Source organism: Takifugu flavidus, chromosome 13 (genome assembly GCF_003711565.1).
Source record: "Takifugu flavidus isolate HTHZ2018 chromosome 13, ASM371156v2, whole genome shotgun sequence".
Lineage (NCBI taxonomy): Eukaryota > Metazoa > Chordata > Actinopteri > Tetraodontiformes > Tetraodontidae > Takifugu > Takifugu flavidus.
The window spans coordinates 14,706,075-14,725,870 of NC_079532.1; the positions used below are offsets into that span (position 1 = coordinate 14,706,075).

Consider the following 19,796-nt stretch of genomic DNA (forward strand, 5'->3'; position numbering starts at 1 on the left):
AGATGCTTTGAAATTTACTTGAAATCTTGTGTCACAAATACAGTATATTCCCGAGACATGTGACCAAAACACAATTTTTTCTCACCATTAAAATGATACTGGGAACCATTGCAGGAACGAAATAATGGCTCAGCCCCCATTCTCTAGGGAGAGATTTACATCAAAATGACCAAAGTTGGTACTTTGATGGGAAAGAGTGATGAATGTGAATAGCTCTCAAATAACTGAGATTTCCTTAAAATAACAACCAGATCCCTAAAAGCTAAAAATAAAAAAATCTGTCTTGTGTAAAATATATATGCTTGCACGCCGTCCGCCTGTTTTTTCCCCCAAGAGCCTTTATTATAGGCTTACTAATCACATATGTCAAATGGAAGAGAGCAGCCATTCATTCTCGACAATGGGGATTTTACGGCTTCTTCGGTGGTTGTGTTCAGCTGCCCCGCAACCACTTTGTCTGTTTGTCCTCTACAGCCTGCCTCATATTTCATTCACTGCTGTCTCCTTGTTAACAGTGAAGCTGAGTAACATTCAGAGACACTTTGTTAATTATATCTTAGCCTGAAAAATTCTACAATGAAGCCAAAGCTTTTTTTCTGCGTCGTGTTGTCTTCACTATTGATCTTCAAATGATACATGAGATCCCACTGGTACTGTATATATGCTATATATACTACAATATATATGTTTATTTCTTCTCCCCCTGCAGAATTATTCCCCCCTTATGCACCATCTGCATTAATAACTGATTTTTACATTAGCTCTTTATTTCCTTATGCCACCAGCCTAATTGAAATTACAGATCTCTTAGTGGAACCACTCACACCTGCAGGCGATCCAGCATCACCAATTAACCCATTGTTCTCATCCTCACACTGAGAAAAAACCCACACAGACACAGACACACACAGAGCAGCATTAATTATAAGGGTATGAGATTGAACATTCTTTTTCTTTTTTTTATCGAGATGTAACCTTTTTTTCTTAAATGTGGTGTTTACACTTTTTATACACATTGTCCACTGCAGAATGTGTGTAAATATAATTTAATGGTTTGCCTGCAGTCATATTGGATATCTGTCCCCCTTAAATTCTATAATTTGTATTCCATAGCCAACCTTTTCAAAAAACATGGGGTGAGAATTATGTCAAACACTTTAGTCAGAGATAAATGGTTCAGGTTGCTCTGGTCTTACCTCAGACAGAGGTTACACTTTCTCTTAACACATTATAAATCAAACCATAGAATAGCAGGTTCACATTCTGAGAAGTTAGCCACATGATATATGTGCGCATAGCTAGGAAAACTTCACAAAGCAGTCAACAAAAGGTATTTTCTTTGAGTTGTATATCATAGTTTGTTACATATATTCTCAAGAGTTTTAAACTTACTTTATGTATCTTCTGACATTAAGCTAATTGCTTGCTAGCCTTCTTTTGACCTCAGCTTGGCTTACCTAAGACATTTCTAGAAAGCTAATAAAAATTAAAATATATCATTGTTAGGCCTATTTAGTTGTCTCTTTATCCTCACAAACTCATGAGATTGCAGAATGCTAAAGCTGTGGAAAGATGATAGCTGGAATGTGGTGTAGTTTACTGTTTACACGAACATACTTGAGTTTATTTCTGGATGTTGAGCCACAAAAATCTATTTTTCCCATATGATTTGCCTGTGATATGCCCTGAATCTGCATTCTTTGGTTAAAATAGTTTGCCTATTGTCTTTATTTTCCATCTCTGGCTTTGGAGGTTTTACAGAACATTTTATTTTGACTATAGAGCTCCATTTCATTTGTGGCTTCATCCAAATTCATTGAATACAGAAAACCTGATGACATGCCCTTGGTTTTCAATCTTTTTCAAATATTCAGTCTAATCCCATTTGTCCACCCGCAAAGCCAATATCTCTTCAATTTTAGATAGCCTTTTTACATGGGATCCTGCAGTCATTCCGCCAGGATATTTTTCTCCATTTTCCTGGCGTTTTCACACTCCAGGGGTGAGGGGGTGAACTGTCTGACCATTATTTTTATTTCCCTGTGAAGGAGATAAGGGCAGAGGTGGGGCATTTTTTATGGAAATCATTTGGAAGTCAGTGGAAAGGCCTTGGTTTGTGATGGTGTAGGAAATAGTTTTACCCCACCTTTTAAACATATGATCAGCAATTGTCTGTAAATTTTATACGTGCTAAGAGTAAATCACAAAGTAAGCGCTTTCCAACAGCTTCTTCATTTTTATCTACAGTTTGACAAGGAGACACGGCAATTTATTTGTATATGTGACATCCTGCATTAGCTTCATAAAAGAAAATCAAAATAACCATATTTACTTCCTGATTCATGGAGCCAGCAATGTTTGGAATAAACTGAACTTCCCGTCAAGATCTCAGAATCTGTTCAAGACTGAATAATGTGCACAAGAGCAGTTCAGCAGGGGCTTCTCTTGTTAGCGGTCACATCATTCCCAACTTCCAGTGGGAGCTGTTGTGAAGGCGTGCGGTTTCGGGTGGAGCGCGTTCCCGGCTGGAAAGGGTTTGCAGCGCTTCGAGGGGTCCCTGCTCCCCCAAGAAACGGGTCACAGAAACTCAATCCAGCTCTCCAGCTGGTGGAGGGTCTGAAGATGATGAAGGGCTGCAGCTGATTATTGCCAGAGACAGACCGAAGCCTAGTAGCATGATGGAAATGTGGTGGGATTCATTTGCGTGTAGTAGTTACTGTGGAGCGGGTCTGACTGAGTCTTCTGCTTGTCAACCACAGTCCATAATGTGCACGCCTGCCTCTGATGCAGAAGCCAGAGACGGTCTGAGAGGTGAACTTCCTGCACGGTGACTAACGAAGCTTGGGCAGTAAATGCGGTGGGCTTTGAATGACTCGGACTGGCTTCTGTCCATTCGCTCACTGCCAGAAAGATCTGATGTGGTTTTGAGGCAGTATATATAATGTATCTGTCCGCACTGCCTCCACCACAGCGTGCAATGGAAAAAGACCCTCCGATATGACTTTGGGATGTAATTGAGGCATAATCCCTCTTATGCGAGCATCTTGCAGTGGAATAAAGATCTTACTTGACAAATGAGCCAGAGAAAATAAACTGGCATGTCTGAGTCATTAAAATTGAGTACGGGTTACTAACTCTTAAGCCTGATGGTGAAACAACAGAGCCTCTGTGAGTACCTCAAAGAGGCAGAGGAAACCCAGTCATCCGTGCACTGACAACCGAGGTTCATATGCATAGGTCTTGCTTGTTTTTAATGTGCCCCTTCCTTCCTAAACATCCCTAGGCCAGGTACTATTTATTTCACTTTACTTCAATCAGTCGTAAGGTCTGCTACCTCACCCTTAATAGGGAGACGGTTCATTTTGTGGTTTGAGGAAACTTTGCAATCCCACTCCAGCTCTTAAAGAACCCATTCAGTTCACTTTGGTCCTTCTGGGATGTACAGGTGTTTTATTATTGACAGGTGCCTAAAGAGTTGCCTCATGCCTCATGCTTGCTGTTTACAAGAAGGCCATGAGCAGACTCTATTTCCTCAGGAGACTCAGGTCCTTCAGTGTTTGCAGCAGGATGCTCCACATGTTCTACCAGTCTGTCATGGCTAGCACCATCTTCTTTGCTGCAGTGTGCTGGGGTACAGGCATTAAAGCAAAGGATGCTAACAGACTCAACAAACTCATCAAAAAGGCAGGGTCTGTTGTTGGCTGTAGACTTGATAACTTGGACGAGGTGGTGAGGGACAGGATGGTGTTGAAACTGCGGACAATCATGGACAGTCCCTCCCACCCCCTCCATAACACAGTGGACAAACTGAGGAGCAGCTTCAGCAACAGACTCCTGCAGCCTCGCTGCTCTAAGGAACGGTACAGGAAGTCATTCCTGCCGTCCGCCATTAAACTCTATAATTCACTCAAACCAACTCAACAATAATTGTGTAATGTTTATGCTGTAATTTTATTTCTAATTTATTCTATATTTATGTATATATGCTTATAATGCTTATAATATGTATATATTATATTATGTATATATTATATATATGCTTATAATATATGCTGTATGTATATATGCTTATAACACTCTAATCTTATCTGTATTTATTTTTTTTCTGTCTCTTTACTCTGCATACGCTGCTACTATAACTCAATTTCCCCACGGGGATGAATAAAGTCCATCTTAATCTTAATCTTAATCTTAATGAATGTCAAATATCACAGGACAATGCAGCAATATTTCCAGGAAAAGTACGCAGTGAGCAGACGTCTCCAGACTTAGGCAGCGAGACAAGAAACTGATTAAAAGGTTGAATCTCCATCCAGTTGAATCATTTATGGATGCTTATTTACACATAAAAGAACGATTCCTTGTTTTTTTCACTCCATCTCCCTCCCACACTCTCCAAACTCCATCCCTCCTCTAATTGAGTACATTAATTTGAGCAGAGGGAAAACACATTAGAGGCTGGAACACTTGGATGGCTATCAGGTGTAATGTCCTATCTATCACGCCATTTAATTACAGCACCTCTGTTAGCTGTCCATCCCTCTGTAGGAACCGACTTCAAATCATCGGCATTTCCCAGGCAGCACAGCAGCGGGTCTGTCAAAGACCCTATAACATGACAGGAAAGACAGGGATAAGTCTATAGAGGGAGAAGCAAGCCTTCCTTTTCTTTAACCTTTCTGGACCCATGCTGGCACACAGCTTGTGGCCTGTGTCGCATCTTTAGAGGAGGTCACACAGGGCCTTTGCCAAAGTGAGTCTTTGCTTCCGTAATATTTGGAAATATTTCCAAACATACATCTTGCTGTTGTGCAGGACACGACTGCCATTTCAGATCACTGCCACAGGCCACATTCCCTTTAGCAGGTCAGCTCACAAGCATGGCATTTCCCTGCTGTGCCTCCGTCCTTGTCTGTGGTTCAGGGTGTGGTGCCCTTTAATCCCCCAGTGACCATCGTTAAGAGCTGCGGCTGTGGTGGCAAAGCTGTCCGCAGTTCTTACTTCCCCTCTGATTTTCCCTTGGTGAACAGCGTGACTGTGCTCTTTGGGTTGTAGCTGTAAGCACATTTAAAGTTCCATTTAATGGCTACCTACAGCAGCTTCTCAGTTTATGTAGCGTTAGTAAATGTTAGCTGGACATCTTTCTCCTGCCAGAAGAAAAACATGATATCATAAGCAGCATTTAGAAGCAGGGAGTGAGAGTGCAGCCAAGTAGCCGGCATTTATCCATACATTATTCAAATTGACAATGTGTCAGTAATCCTAGCAGTAGTGTATCAAGCAGAATCGCAGTTGTCTGTTTCCAATAGCTCGAGGTCTTCAGGTTTTTTCTGTTGAGGCTGACTTCTAATTTGTTCTTCTTGCAGCCGCGCAATCAAGACTAATCAGGACCTGCTTCCAGAGACCCCCTGGATAAACATCTTTTATGACGACTTCTGGGGCACCTTACTCACCCACAGTGGCAGTCACAAGTCCTACCGCCCCCTCTGCACCCTGTCCTTCCGCCTCAACCACTTCATGGGTGGGCTGGAGCCATGGGGTTATCACTTTGTGAACGTGGCCTTCCACGGGGCTGTGACGGGCCTGTTTACCTCGCTGGCTCGCCTGCTGCTCGGAGGCGGCCTCTGGAGCCTGCTGGCCGGCCTGCTCTTCGCCTCGCACCCCATCCACACCGAGGCAGTGGCCGGCGTTGTGGGCAGGGCCGATGAAGGCGCGGCCCTCTTCTTCCTGCTGTCCCTGCTTTGCTACATCCGACATTGTAGCCTGCGGGGTCGCACCGCTCCCGGTTGGCCCATGGCCTGGTTCCTGGGTAGCCTAGCCTGCGCTGCAGGCAGCATGCTGTGGAAGGAGCTCGGAGTGACGGTCTTGGCAGTGTCGGCACTGTATGATGCATTTGTATGCCACAAACTCAAAATACGCCAAGTCCTCCCGCTTCTGTATAAGGTAAAATCTACAATTATGCTGAATTCTGATCTCTTAACGTTATAGCATGGAGCAGTGAATGGAAAAGTAATGCTTTCAGAGTTGCTTTTTCCTTATTCTACCCTCAGTAATGTTCCTGCGAGCGTGCACAGTTTGTTTTCAAGCGAAGCGCAAGGGTCACCTTTCCCATGCCATCCTCTCCTTATTTTGGGTTTATCTGACTGTCTGTCCCCTGGAGTACAGCCCACCATTGCCACGCAGAGACCAGCCTTCCAGTGGCTTGTCAGACATGGCGAGACGTAAGAGGAAAGGGGGCCTGAAAGGCTACAGGACAGGATGCCTCGTGGCTGCTTTTTTCAACTTTTTGATTGAAAATCCACCAAGCCTGCTGATCCAATTGTCTTTGGGGGGAAAAATGGCATGGCAATGAGGATTTTCTTTTTTTTGGCAGGGACTGCGCCCTTCAGAGTTCTTTAATGGTTTGCCATTTGGGTTTAACTGACTTGGCTTGTGTCTCCATGGGTAAATGTGTTTGGCTACAGCTGTCTGTCTTTTGAATTAAGCTATTAGAATAGTCACATCATAAAACTGCCTGAAAATTCACACAGTTGGTTCTTACGGGGCTGCGCTGTTTCCCCTTTTTTCGAGGTTCCCTTATCATACCAATGCCACCTTTGACTCATCAAAAATGTATGCAAACATAAACTGGATAGTAAAGTCATTGTTATGGTAACGATCCATTCTTATCTATCCCTTTATACCTTAATATTGGGTTCTGAGTTCAGGCAAGAGGTGGGGTAACAATTTGCCAGCTCATATAGAAACAACCATAAGGCCAAGTTAACATCACCAGTTCACCAAAAGACAAATGATATTTGCTTTCAATTACAAAGCCCCATCATCACGATAGCTCTCATAGCTTTGTGCTCTGTGAGGATTAACTGTCTGTTTTCTATTAATGATCTGCAGTCGTAGATGTTTCTGGATGGACAGCTCGTTCTGTAATCCATATCGTAAACAATCCACCACTGCTGAGTGTGCATTTGTCTGCCTCTCTGCAGCCACCCTGTTGACTGATGATAAGCTCCCAAAGTAATTCCTCGGGGCAGGTCGAGCCAGCAGCTGCGCGCGTTAACAGTACTGTACTAAAATGATCGCACTGGAGATAAATGCAGTTTCCACTGGTAAGTGAGGGACTCCAGATCTATGATGTGCAGAAATCATGGCGGCTAGCTAAGGCAAATTAATGTTTGGCATTACTGTTGTGAAATGTGGCGCAAAAGCAAGAAAAAGGAGCCGTCGACTCATCACAGCCTTTAGCCTTTTTAATAATGCGAAATGGATTCAAACAGACTAAAGCCTGAATCTAATCGAATGTCTGACTGTCCACAACAGGCCAGCATTACAGTTTACTATCAGGCTTAGTCAGAGTCATTTTGTTTTAATGTCTGAAATGGAAATGGCCTCCTTACCCAATTGTGGTCTGCAGTAAATGATAATACAGGCTCACTGCTGTAGCTGCCGCCTTTCTTTGTTTCTGCGCACCATTTAAAACTTAGACATTCACTGGAGTTCTGCGTGATTACGCCATCATCTTCATTAACTCAACTGTGTCCGTCTCAGTCTAGAAGGCAGAGCAGTTATGGCAACAAAGTTAAAAGAACTAGCAGCATCTTTCTGTCCACATTCACACTTCATAATGAGATTTAAAATCATACTCTGATGAAAGAGATGGTCCGGCAGTAAAGTCTCTACTCATAGAACCTATAAACGTACAATCTTTGTCTTTATATTTATCCATGGTAACTGGTGAAAAATGGAACTACAGCAACGACAGCTATGTGCTAAAAGAGGTCAATAGAAGAGAGTTTATTTTGTTGGTAGGATATAGGATATACATCTGGACTTCCTTTAACCTCGAGTGGATCAGAATTGGGAATTTTTGGCAGTGGTTTGACATATTTTATTTCTTTTAATGATAGAGCAAAACATTGCTGAAAGATATCCTCCATTAAAGCATGCTTTACCAAATTAGTCCTGAATTTGCCGTCAATCTGACCAGATTGTAATTGGTTTGAATGCTGCATGTTTCTGTTTGTGGGCTTTTAGTCTGTGTCGTATTGTCCAGTTCTTCCATTAATTCCTGGCCTAATGACACCGAATTACAAATACACTGAAAATGTATGTCCTCGGTTAGAGACTGTGACTATTAAGCATTTGCAGCGTTACACAGCGTGTTTGCTTTAATTTTATTGCTTTTTGTCTGCTGTTGTGTCAGAGAAAGGACTGGATGGAAAATAGATGGACAGACAGCATTGATAGCATCCAGACAGCGACTGAATAGGCACAGGAGTGGTTGACAGTTGTGCTCTTGCTGTCCTGCAGTAATCAGAGGATGTGGACCTTTTTTTAAGCGATGTGGTGCAATTCTTTATACGAAGCCACCTCAGTATCTTTTATCTTTATAGACCAAATACTTCTCTCTGGCAGAATATTCAGACTTTAATTAAAAACCTTCCAGAATGACAAATGTGTCATTCATATGTGTTCCCAGAATTCTGCAGCAATACTGGAATTCTAAGCAGTTTTTTTCTCAGGGCTCTTCTTCACAGTCAGATTCGAACCTGTTTACTCACACTAACCTTTTAAGCCGATGATGTTCTGCCATTTTTCTCTGTGTGATTAAAAGCATTTGCAACATGCTCGCGTGCTTTGTGCTTCTCATGCAGTGAGTTTACAATATTCGGGTAAAGCCCAGTTGGCAGCAGCGGCGCTGTGAGCTCTGACCACAATTTGTGTAAAAACTTTGCTTTTAATGACAATTTCCTGCACAGTTCTAGTTAATAGGCTCTTTTGATCAAGGGATTTTGAGCCTCAATTCATAAAGTTCGGACTGAGTGAGAAGAAAAACCCATTCTACGTGATCTCCCAGCAATTGCTTCATAAATCATCCATCATGAAGGCATTTTCTCTTGGTTGATTCACACAATAAATGTTTAGATAGTCAAAGACGTAAAAGCCCGAGTGTTAGCTTGCACAACAGGGGAAAAAACATTTTCAATGTAAATATCTACAATATAAATTAACCCTTTTCTTTGTTGTGCAGCTTTGTTTAAGCTCTCGCTTTGCTTGCCCGTAGCTAGCGTTGCCCACAAGGTGACAACACCCTGGTGTCAACGTCCTTTTTAACCATGAGATCGCACCAATCTGTTACTTTTACGAGAAACAGAATATTCTGTGACCACATGGGTTCGGTATGAACCACAGTCTCCCTCCCGGGGGCTAACATCTTGGACAGGATTACGACAAAACCAGAAAGAAACTTTGAAACTAGATAAAGAGGATTATCCTGATGACGTCACGTCGGTGCTGGAGGTCCACTAAAGGCTCTTCTTTAGGGACACCTGAGATGTTTCTCTGCGATCATCTTTGTTCAGCCGCTACTGCTGTTTTCTAAATTTGGCGACGAGACCCCGCCGGCTCTCAGTGAATGTCACGCCTGTGCTCTTTATCTTTCCACACCTTCTGATTTCTGTTCACACTTCTGCTGCTGGTGTAAGGTCACCGCCCGAGGTGTGTTTGTGTGTGTGAGTGTGTGTTTGAAGCGTTTGGTGAGCTGATCTGTGCTGAAAGTCAGTGTTGTCAAGTGGATTTATGTGAGATGTGAGCATTAATATGCATATATAAATACATCCATACGACCTTGCTTAGTATTAGGAGAGGTGAACGAAAACACATTCTTACCTGGAGGTCCACAGATGTGGCTCCATGCTGCAGTACCTTCTGTCATTGTGTGATGGATTGGACCTTGTGGGCTCAGTTAGTACCCCCTGCCCTCACCCACCTGCTTCTCACATGGGAATACACACTACCGCCTGTGGGGGATGGTGGTGGTGTTGGATATAGTGATGGGCAGTTGAAGTCACACGTAATGGAAATGGCTTTGGGGGAACACAAATTGATTGATTTGACATTTAGAAAAATAAAATCAGATGCAACCCTTTAAATATCACAATATGGTGAAATCCATAGTCCAAGTAGTAAAAGGTATTATTTTAAAATGCATCATGTGGATTAGAGAGTGATTGTATCACAATTTAGTACATCTCAAGTTAATCAAATAACAAAACTAGCATTTTAGCTTAGCTTAGCACAAAGAATGAAGGAAGACATCTAGTTGAATTTGTTGAACAGCAATACAAGAATTGCATTCTTAATTTTAATGACTTGACAGTATTTCAGATTTGTGGTTGTTAGCATATAGTTTTGAGCCAGAGTTGTCATCATTCTTTGGCTGCCTACTTTATGCTAGCTAAATAAATGAAAGCAGGCTAATCTATGAGGCACCCAAGCCTGCTATCAATCTGTTCTCTTTTGACACATCAGCGAGGATGTTTTGTCTTTAGGTATGGAATAACGGCTGTATAAGTCCTCTCTGATGGACTGAGGACAGGAACAGAACATCATGGACTCCAGCACAGATGCCTGAACTGTTCTGACTTTTTTTTGCTTTCGGGTAAAACCAGGCCAGTGCAAACAGCAGTGATGAAAAGTGACTTGAGCTGGGTTTGCTTCAGCTTCGCTTCATCAAATCGAAGGTGGCGTGTTACACAATCCCTCAGCCAGGAAGACAAATGTCCTATGGGGCAGGATGTATGCAAGCATCGGTTTCTTTTTAGATTCTTGCACTGTTTTTGCATACTTTACACTTTTGCAGTTTACAGATTTTGATTTATCACTTCCCACAAGTAAATTATAAGTGGGGATTTTGTCTTTTAATGCTAACTGCATTATTTACAGGTTCTCTTGCCGATTCCAGCAAGCAAGATCACAAAATGAATTGGCTAGGTCTGCATTTCTCCAGCGACTCTACCTGTTAAAGAGCTTGTGAGAGTCCACACAAGGCTACTTTTCATTCCTTTATTTGTTCTTTGAATGTTTAGTTTCAGGGCTCCCCCAGTTCCCAGTCTAAGCTGTAGAATGAAGTTCGGTGGGCGTCTGACCATTGTCAGCAAATGTAGGAAAGGGAAACGGCAATAATCTGCAAATTCACTGCCGCATCATTCCATTGTGGTCTGGAGTCCCAGGAAAAGGACCGTTCCATTGCACAGGTCCAGATGTGAATCGGGGGGCTCAAAGAAAGAGGAAAGAAAGGGAAAAAAGGGACAGAGAGAAATGTAGCAAAGTAGTGGCACAGAGACAATAAGGCTAGAGGCAGCCAAGGGACAGAAAGTCTGCTGCACGCATTTTCAGAAGGCTCCACGTTTCTGTCAGAGCACCCGTCGCTGCCTGTGAACTGGCGGCCAGTACCTGTTCTGATCTAGAACATGTTTAGTAACAGTGGAGTCTACAGAGCCTTTTCCTTAACAATGTATATCATTTAGCTATCAGCCTTGTACGGACTTTCACATGAAAAACCCCAAAGCAACAGCAAGATGGCCCCGAACTGGGGCGAAATCCAAGACGTAAACAAAGTATGTCGTTTCAAAGCAAAGACCGGGAGTGAAGTGGCTTGTATGTTCAGCAGCCGCATGGTGCTGTAACTCAAAAGTCACCCAACGACTGTCTTTATCTCTCATCCACCTCATGAATCATGGTCATGGTAGCGTGCAGCTGTGCTGGGTGACGGTTCAGATGAAAATCCAATCTTCTACGTGCTAAATTTACCTCCATAACGTCCTTCTGTTGCTCTTCTCGTTATCTGATCAGGTAAAGCTGACCAGCCGATCTGTCATCAGCTCCTCCACTGGTGCAAAACATACCATTAGACCCCCACCATCATATGTCTAAGTTTTTAAGACAGACTGGAGGCATATCTACACCTAATGCGCCCGGTTGTGAAGTGCAGCTGTGTCCCAGTCTCTGTCGTCTGAATCTGGCTGCCTATCATAGCTTCCTGCATAGCTTCTAGAACTCATTCATCAACACAGTTTTAGCATCATTGTGCTATTTAGGTCACTTACATCTACATGCTTCCCCACAGTGAACCTGTTTTAGACCACAAGACACCATTTTTGATCGTTGCGCTAATATTGTAAATGTTATTTGCTGCAGGTTAACCATCCTACATTTGTTAAGATAAGAAATTGTGGAAATATCATCACAGTACTGTACTGTTGTAGCTAGTCTAGAAATATGAATAATTAGCTAGCTAGAATACTCTGTTAACCTAACTCGTGTATCAACATTGTATCCAAAATGTTATCTCTTCCATCTGTGCTCTGAGGATGAGAATTAGGTTTTGAGAAGCTCTAGAATATTGGAAATTTTAAAGTAGTTGTAATTAATTAATTATAATTATAATTATATCAATACATAGGTGCACATTTGGTTAATAGATGAGCAGCTGACAATCATCACACTGAATGAAACAATGTTCTATATTTATTTTGGATAATAATAGGTATTAGGTTATACTGGCTAACTTGCTAGTTAGCTACTGTTAAATTCTATCAAAATTCAGGCTTTTGAGGCTTGGCTCCAATCCTCATATCAGATTATAAATTCTTTAATCTCATTATTAAGCAAACTGGTAAATCGAAGAGCTCTGTGGTTTTTGAAACCTTTGTGACTCAGCTGTTTTTTGCTCTTACAGCACGCTCTGATTGTTTTCCAGTCTCTTGTGCTTCACTGCTGACTTGCCATTTCTCTCCCTAAAAACATTCACTCGGCTTGGTGGACCGAACAGGCCCCTGGCCAACGACCAAATCTAATTTCAGTTCTGTCACACATTGGAATGATTATCACAGCAGAAATCAAAGCCACATGGGACGGTCGGCCAACTGTAAACATGGATGCAAACTGTGGAAAGAATCCCTCCATAACAGAGAAGGAAATTTCAGGAGCACAGAGACTCGCACTGATCTGATCCCGTGTGAAGTTTTGGCCTTAGGAGCTACATTAGCTCGAAATATCTTATTCAGGGTTTAATATCAATATTGTTTAGATGGATTCCCAAATTGACTGTGCTGTGTGGAGGCTGTGGTTGTAGATCACTTAATAAATCTGATACACCATAGGAAAGTGTGTGTAACACCCAACAGAGACAGGTGTTGGATTTCTGTGCCAGCACATCTGCAGAGTTTTATCTTTCCTGAATATAATTAATCTTTAATTAATAAAGCTTGTGTGTACGTTTAATCCTGCCAAGCAGAAGCTACTTTTCCTGCTTTTCTGCCTTCTCGCTCTCTTTTATTCTCCACTTTTTGGTAACTTGAGTGCTGTTTGACTTTCACGAGTTCTATTTCAGTTCTATTAGACACAAATACAGCCAAACATGTTGGCATTTCAAATTCTTTCTGCCTTGTTTGCCCTGTTCTTTTAATTGTGGTCTTTTCATCTGGTCTATGTTCATTCATCCATGGTTTTATTTTTCTTAGTCCTCTGTTTTTTGTCCTTAATTGTAATGTGTCATTTTATTTTCGCTGCACACTGACTGACATTTCCTCAACACAGTGGTTGTTTTGTATTCACTGAGCAGGAAGAGGATGGCCTTTCTAACTTCCCTGCCCAGACACAAGCCTCTGTTCATGACAGGGTTGACCTTTCCATCTCAGGGCCAGACTGAAATATTTTTATCTTCCATTGAGATGTTGCTTTTCTCGCCACCTGTCTGATCTAATCCAGATAATAATCCTCTTTTCTGAGAAAAGTCTTGGTGAGACAGAGGCAGACTAAGGAAGAAGGTGCTCTCTGTCCTATTGTTACATTGCAATTTCTTTTGTTTTCAGGAATTCAGTTTTTCACATGCTAAATTTCATGGTCGCCAAAAATCGCCTACATTTTTGTGGCTTCACATCGCACATATTTGTTTGTGAATGGAGGCTTTGAAGATATAAAGTGACACAGAATCAGCCATCACCTCGAACCAGTACCTTTACTAACACTGTATCAGTTCATTTCAATGTCACCTGTCACATTTTGCATTACATTAAAGTACATTAATTACTGTTGACTACTGTGGCCTGTGATGTTGGTCAATCAGAAATGGGCCAATACTAACGAGCTGAGTTAGTAAAACCATCACTGGATCCTGATGGCTTAGCAAATTATAGGCCAATATCCAACCTTCCTTTTATCTATAAAGTTCTTGAGAAGGTGGTGGTGACTCAGTTACTGGAGCACCTGCAGAGGAACAGCCTGTTTGAGACGTTTCAGTCAGGCTTTAGAGCTCACCACAGCACAGAAACAGCACTTCTTAAAGTTACTAATGATCTTCTCATAGCTTCAGATCATGGACTGGTCTCTATGCTGGTTCTGCTGGACCTCAGTGCTGCTTTTGATACAGTTGATCACAGCATCCTGTTACAGAGACTGGAACATGTGATTGGGATTAAAGGGACAGCACTAGACTGGTTTAGATCATACTTATCTGATAGATACCAGTTTGCTCATGTCCATGGTGTTCCCTCTTCATACAGTAGAGTTAGCCATGGAGTTCCTCAAGGTTCTGTACTTGGACCAATCCTCTTCACATTGTACATGCTTCCCTTAGGGAACATTATTCGGCAGCATGGGATACATTTTCACTGTTATGCTGATGACACTCAGCTCTATTTATCCATTAAAAACCCGAGGAGACAGAGAAGTTAGTGAAGCTCCAGACCTGTCTTAAAGACATAAAGTCCTGGATGTCTTCAAATTTCCTCCTCCTTAACCCAGGAAAAACTGAGGTCATGGTGTTTGGTCCTGAACCTCTCAGGGATAGATTAGATCACATGATCACTCTAGATGGTATCTCATTAACATCTAGTCTCTCTGTGAGGAATCTAGGAGTAACTTTTGATCAAAATCTCTCCTTCAACTCACACATTAAATTAGTCTCTAGAAGTGCCTTTTTTCACTTGAGGAACATCACAAAGATCAGGAAGCTGCTGACGCGGCATGATGCTGAAAAGTTAGTCCATGCATTTGTTACTTCCAGGCTGGACTACTGTAATTCTTTATTATCAGGGTGTCCAAACAACTCTTTAAGACGCCTGCAGTTGATCCAAAATGCTGCAGCCAGAGTTCTGACAGGTATTGACAAAAGAGATCACATAACTCCTGTAATGGCGTCGCTTCATTGGCTACCCGTTAAATTTAGAATAATTTTTAAAACCCTTCTTTTGACCTACAAGATCCTCAGAGGCCTAGCTCCATCCTACCTGGAGGAGCTAGTGATACCTTATCAGCCCAATAGACCGCTCCGCTCTCAGAATGCTGGTCTACTTGTGGTTCCCAGAGTTTCTAGGAGTAGAATGGGGGGCCAAGCATTTAGCTACCAGGCTCCCCTGCTGTGGAACCAGCTCCCTGTCCAGGTACGGGAGGCTGACTCCATCTCTACTTAATATTAATCAAGATTAGACTTAAAACCTTCCTCTTTGAAAAAGCTTATTATCACTAATTCTGTAGTTCCAGTTACTATCATAGACAGACAGATTATCATACTTAGGGGGTCGTCTAATCGTTAGGTCACATCTTAGTTATGCTGTTATAGGCCAAGGCTGCCGGGGTCCGGAAACATCCAACTGGGTCATGGTTTCCTCTCCTCTCCTCTCCTTTCCTCTCCTCTCCTCTCCTCTCCTCTCCTTTCCTCTCCTTTCCTCCTCCTCATCAAGCAGACTAGTTATGCTGATTCTTGTGTAGTTTTTCTGCTTCCCCCGCCCTCTCTATTTATTTACAGGTATCGCCACCTTCGGAGCTGCATAATGACCTCCGGCCCCGCTGAAGTGATTGTATATCGTATTTTAGTGTGTGTTTCTGTGCTCTGTGCCTCTCCTCTCCTCTCCTCTCCTCTCTCCTCTCCTCTCCTCTCTCTCCTCTCCTCTCCTCTCCTCTCCTTCTCCTTTTCCGCCCCCTCTCCTCTCCCTTCCTCTCCTCTTTCCCCTCCTCCTCCTTCTCCTTCTCCTCTCCTCTCCTCTACCTCCCCTTCACTCTACTTCTCCTCTCCTCTACCCCTCTCCTCTCCTCTCCTCTCCTACCTATTCTATCCTCTACCTGTCCTCCCCCTTCTCCTCTCTCTTTACCCAGCCGGCCATCAGCAGGAGGGTCCCCCTACCTTAGCCTGGTCCTGCTCAAGGTTTCTTCCTGTTAAAGGGGAGTTTTTCCTTGCCACTGTTGCTTGTCTGGGGTTAGGCCCTGGGATTCTGGAAAGCGCCTTGAAACAATTTTGATTGTATAAGACGCTATATAAATAAAGATTGATTGATTGATTGATTGATGATTGATTGATTGATTGAGTGCACAGCTCCCCCTTTTGGAGTGGAGGTCACATGATTAGGACAACAGTCCCATGACTGTGAGGTCAAGCCATTTTCAGGTGGTAGGGATTAAAAATTTTAATAAAATCATCTAAACTTTATATGTATAGATCTTTCATGTCGTCAAGTTAAATCTAAAGGATATTTGTCATGAAGTTGAGAGCAGGTATTGTTTTTATCCATGGGAAACGTCAGTCAGTGTATAACTGGTTAGAAAAAAGTAAATAAGGTGATCAGGTTCAACTATTCGACTTTTGTTTCTGCTCTTTGCGATTTTCTTACATTTGAGCTCTATTCGTTCTTGCCACCAGCCAGTAAAAACACCAATAAACAGCATGATGTCACACAGATGTGGTCGTCAGCTGTAATGTGACACGTCAGGGAGCTATTTTCAAATAGTGGTTCTGGAGAAGAAGAAGAAGAGGAAGAGGGGGAAAAATGCTGCAACTCAGGCAATTTTCACTCTCCAGTTTATGATGTCCTGCCGACAGCACGTCTGCTGGGCTGAGAAAGCAGCTGTGTCTCCTTTCGGCTCGTTCACGAATGTGTGGCGTTGGAGTTGACTGGCTTTGTGAGAGCCTCCTCAGACCCCCCCACAAGTGCTGTAATGACTGAAAATCCTTGACTAGTCTTGTTCTGGGACAAACATGTCCAATGTCTCAGAAGAAGTTAACCGAAAAGTAACTTATTGAATATGTAATATCAATATCTATACACAATACTCCTGATGCTGTGTCATCTTCATGAATCTGAGACAAATGTAATATTATCACACCTCAGACTGACTGCCACTGACAGAATAAATGTGCTCTGATGATGGGCACTGAAAATCGTGCATCAGCATAAAATGATGGCGTTTTTTAGCTTGATTGGTACGGGTGAAATTAGGAGGGGATCCTCTGTCGGCTTGGAGATTATGGCTAATAAAAGCTGACCAACACAGTATGAGCTGGCAAGTTTTTTCAAGTCTCCTCTGGAAATTTTCCTCCCCGAATGCCACATTTCAATTGCGCCCTTTGTTTTTCCACAATTGGCCTTTAGGAGATTGGCAGTGGTACAGAAGTCCGCTCAGAAATGTGACCTACTCTAAGGTTCCATCCAGCTTCAGGCAACACAGAATGTCTCTCGCACATGTCCTGCCCATCGCTCTTTTCTTTAATCTCTCACTCTCAATCACAATCAAGTAAACATCGGTTTGTTCCTGGCCTCTGGTTTCTGCCCTTTACCGGCACTTTGCTCCCTTCTTCTCCATTTTCCTCCTCCTGAATAGCTGACTGTGGGTTTCCTGACAGGATAAATGCTTCGCTAACAGCAGGCCCACTCTGGAGTTTGACACATGACCTTTCACAAAACGCCACTTGCAATGCGGCGTTTGGCCACGTGACGTTATATAAACTACACACTACACATCATCCAGCTGTTGGTTAATCCATAACACACATCAGAATGTGAAGGATTCGAGCCCCTGTTCCAGTTGGATTTTCCCTCACAAAGCTGCAGGAAGGCAGCAGAGAAGGAACGAGCTTGTGGTTCATGAATCTCAGTCTTGATCTGTTGAGCCAGGACACGGAGGGGAACTACATCCATCGCTCACCTGTAAAATGAATTCTGCTTCCGTTTTAAGTGGATTAGGCCTCCTCTGTGTTGTGTACGTGCTCTTGCAGACTTTGAAGGCTGTTATGCTGCCTGATTGGTACCCTGAGCTCATTTTCACTTCAATTACAACTCTATCAACGTGAAACCAGCCCCTTGATGAAAGGCCCTCTGCAGACAATTGATCTCAGCAATGATGAAAAGGAGGGGGATAGGTCAGACATGCCTCTTGTCCTTCTATGTGATTTGCTGTGAAGTGCCGCCCGAGCGATGAAGCAATCACAGTGATGGAGTCTAAGGAGCCCGTTCAGAGTGCAGCATGATGAATTGTTCTTTGCATGTACTCTGAAAAAGGTATCGGCCAATTATCCATAAAGGCTGGTGTACCAAGAGAAGGCTGTCAAGCTAATGAATTCAATTTCTCTCAGAGAAATGGCAAAAATACTTATTTTACATCAGCACAGCACCCCTTTTCCCTCTCAGTCAATTCAAGCTATCAGAATGTGATTATGGGCATGAATAGTGTATTGATAATTGACTTGCTTTGTGTTTGATCTCAGAGGATATCGCATTCACATGCTCGTCTTGTATAGGCAAAAACGTAACTTTTCCTGAAGTGATCGGGCCAGAAACGCGAAGTAAAAAAATAACACAGCTCATGCTTCCTGCGGGGATATGCTAAACCACTTATTTCAGAGTAAACTGGATTATAGACCAAGTAGACAAAGCTGGAATGCCTCGGTTTTTCTTCGTAATGGAGTTACAGCACCCAGGAGGCTGCTGCCCTGCCGGAGATTGGACGTTTAAACAGCAAGCCCGCATATGTGTGAATGTTCGTGAGATAATAGATTAAGCTTTTATGACATCCCCTTGGTGATGTGTCCTTCAATACATCTCTGGAGAACTTCCTGCCTTCTTACTGTCTAGATCCATGTTTGCTTTAACATTTGTTTGCTTTTGATTATAAGAAAAATGATTCACAATAGAAGACAGCGGGGTTGTTTTTTGTCCTCATTGCTGGCACAAGAAAGAGGATTTGCAGTGTGCAAGTTCAGCACCACACCAGACGGTTGATACTACTCATCAACAGGAGCATATGGTTGTGGTTTGGGTGGCGGTGTCTGAGCGTGCGAGCCATCTCAAGAGTCAGGATGTCACAAAATGAGTTATAAGTATGAATGGGAATGGTCAGCATCAGCACTGTTACTGCATGCATGGATTAAAGAAGTTGCAGGAGATCAGTGTGGGTGGGAAGCAGGGGTTAAGCTGATCTGACTGCTCTGACTGGTCGGACTGGTCTTACAGCCAAAATCCAGTGAAATAGGATGTTGGTGTTACATCTGAAGTAAATGATTAACTCTCATCCATCCACCCACCCATCCATCCATCATTCAGCCATCATCCATCCATCCATCCATCCACCCACCCATCATCCATCCAACTACAGTGAGACAGTTAAAACGCTGTTATTGGAATAGCCTTGGTTTTCTTTGACCTCTGCTTTATTGTCTTGCTTGATGCATATTTTAATAGCATGTCTATGAGGTGAGTGCTGTAACCCACCAGGATCACAGATGTTGCACTTCTTCAGACACCTAAAATTGACAATACTCACTCTGAGGACTCGAGCGCAGAGCTTTCAGGAAGTAACAGTAATTTATTCAAACTCACCTCCAAGGAGGGATGAAACAAACAAAAAAAAACAACTAAACTAAAGAAATCCAAAAAAGGGGCAAAGCCAAACAAAATACACTCTCTTACGAGGATCAGACAAACAAAGGTTGTGATAGTCTCGAAGATTCTCATGGCAATGAAGGACAAGCTGGTGATCATAACAAGGGACAGGACACACTGGCGCAGGACCAAGGGAGACACAGACTATAAGCACATGGGGGGGTAATGGGGAACAGCTGGAAACAATCAGGAATCAGGGAAGACAATTGCACAGGTGACACATAAGGAAGGACAAGTGGCCTGAAACGAGAGGAGAGTTAGTTTCAAAATAAAACATGAAGTCACAAAACCAACATGGAGACGGGA

The 19,796-nt window shown here is 42.8% G+C and overlaps 1 protein-coding gene across 3 annotated transcripts in view; it reads left to right on the top strand.

Moving 5' to 3' along the window:
• The window catches only part of tmtc2b (transmembrane O-mannosyltransferase targeting cadherins 2b), a 75,215-nt gene that overhangs the window by 28,361 nt on the left and 27,058 nt on the right, over positions 1-19,796 (top strand). For all 3 annotated transcript variants that reach the window (XM_057052009.1, XM_057052011.1, XM_057052010.1), the window contains one exon: positions 5,367-5,943. In XM_057052009.1, the coding sequence (XP_056907989.1) occupies positions 5,367-5,943 (577 nt within the window). The remainder of the gene's footprint in view (positions 1-5,366; positions 5,944-19,796) is intronic.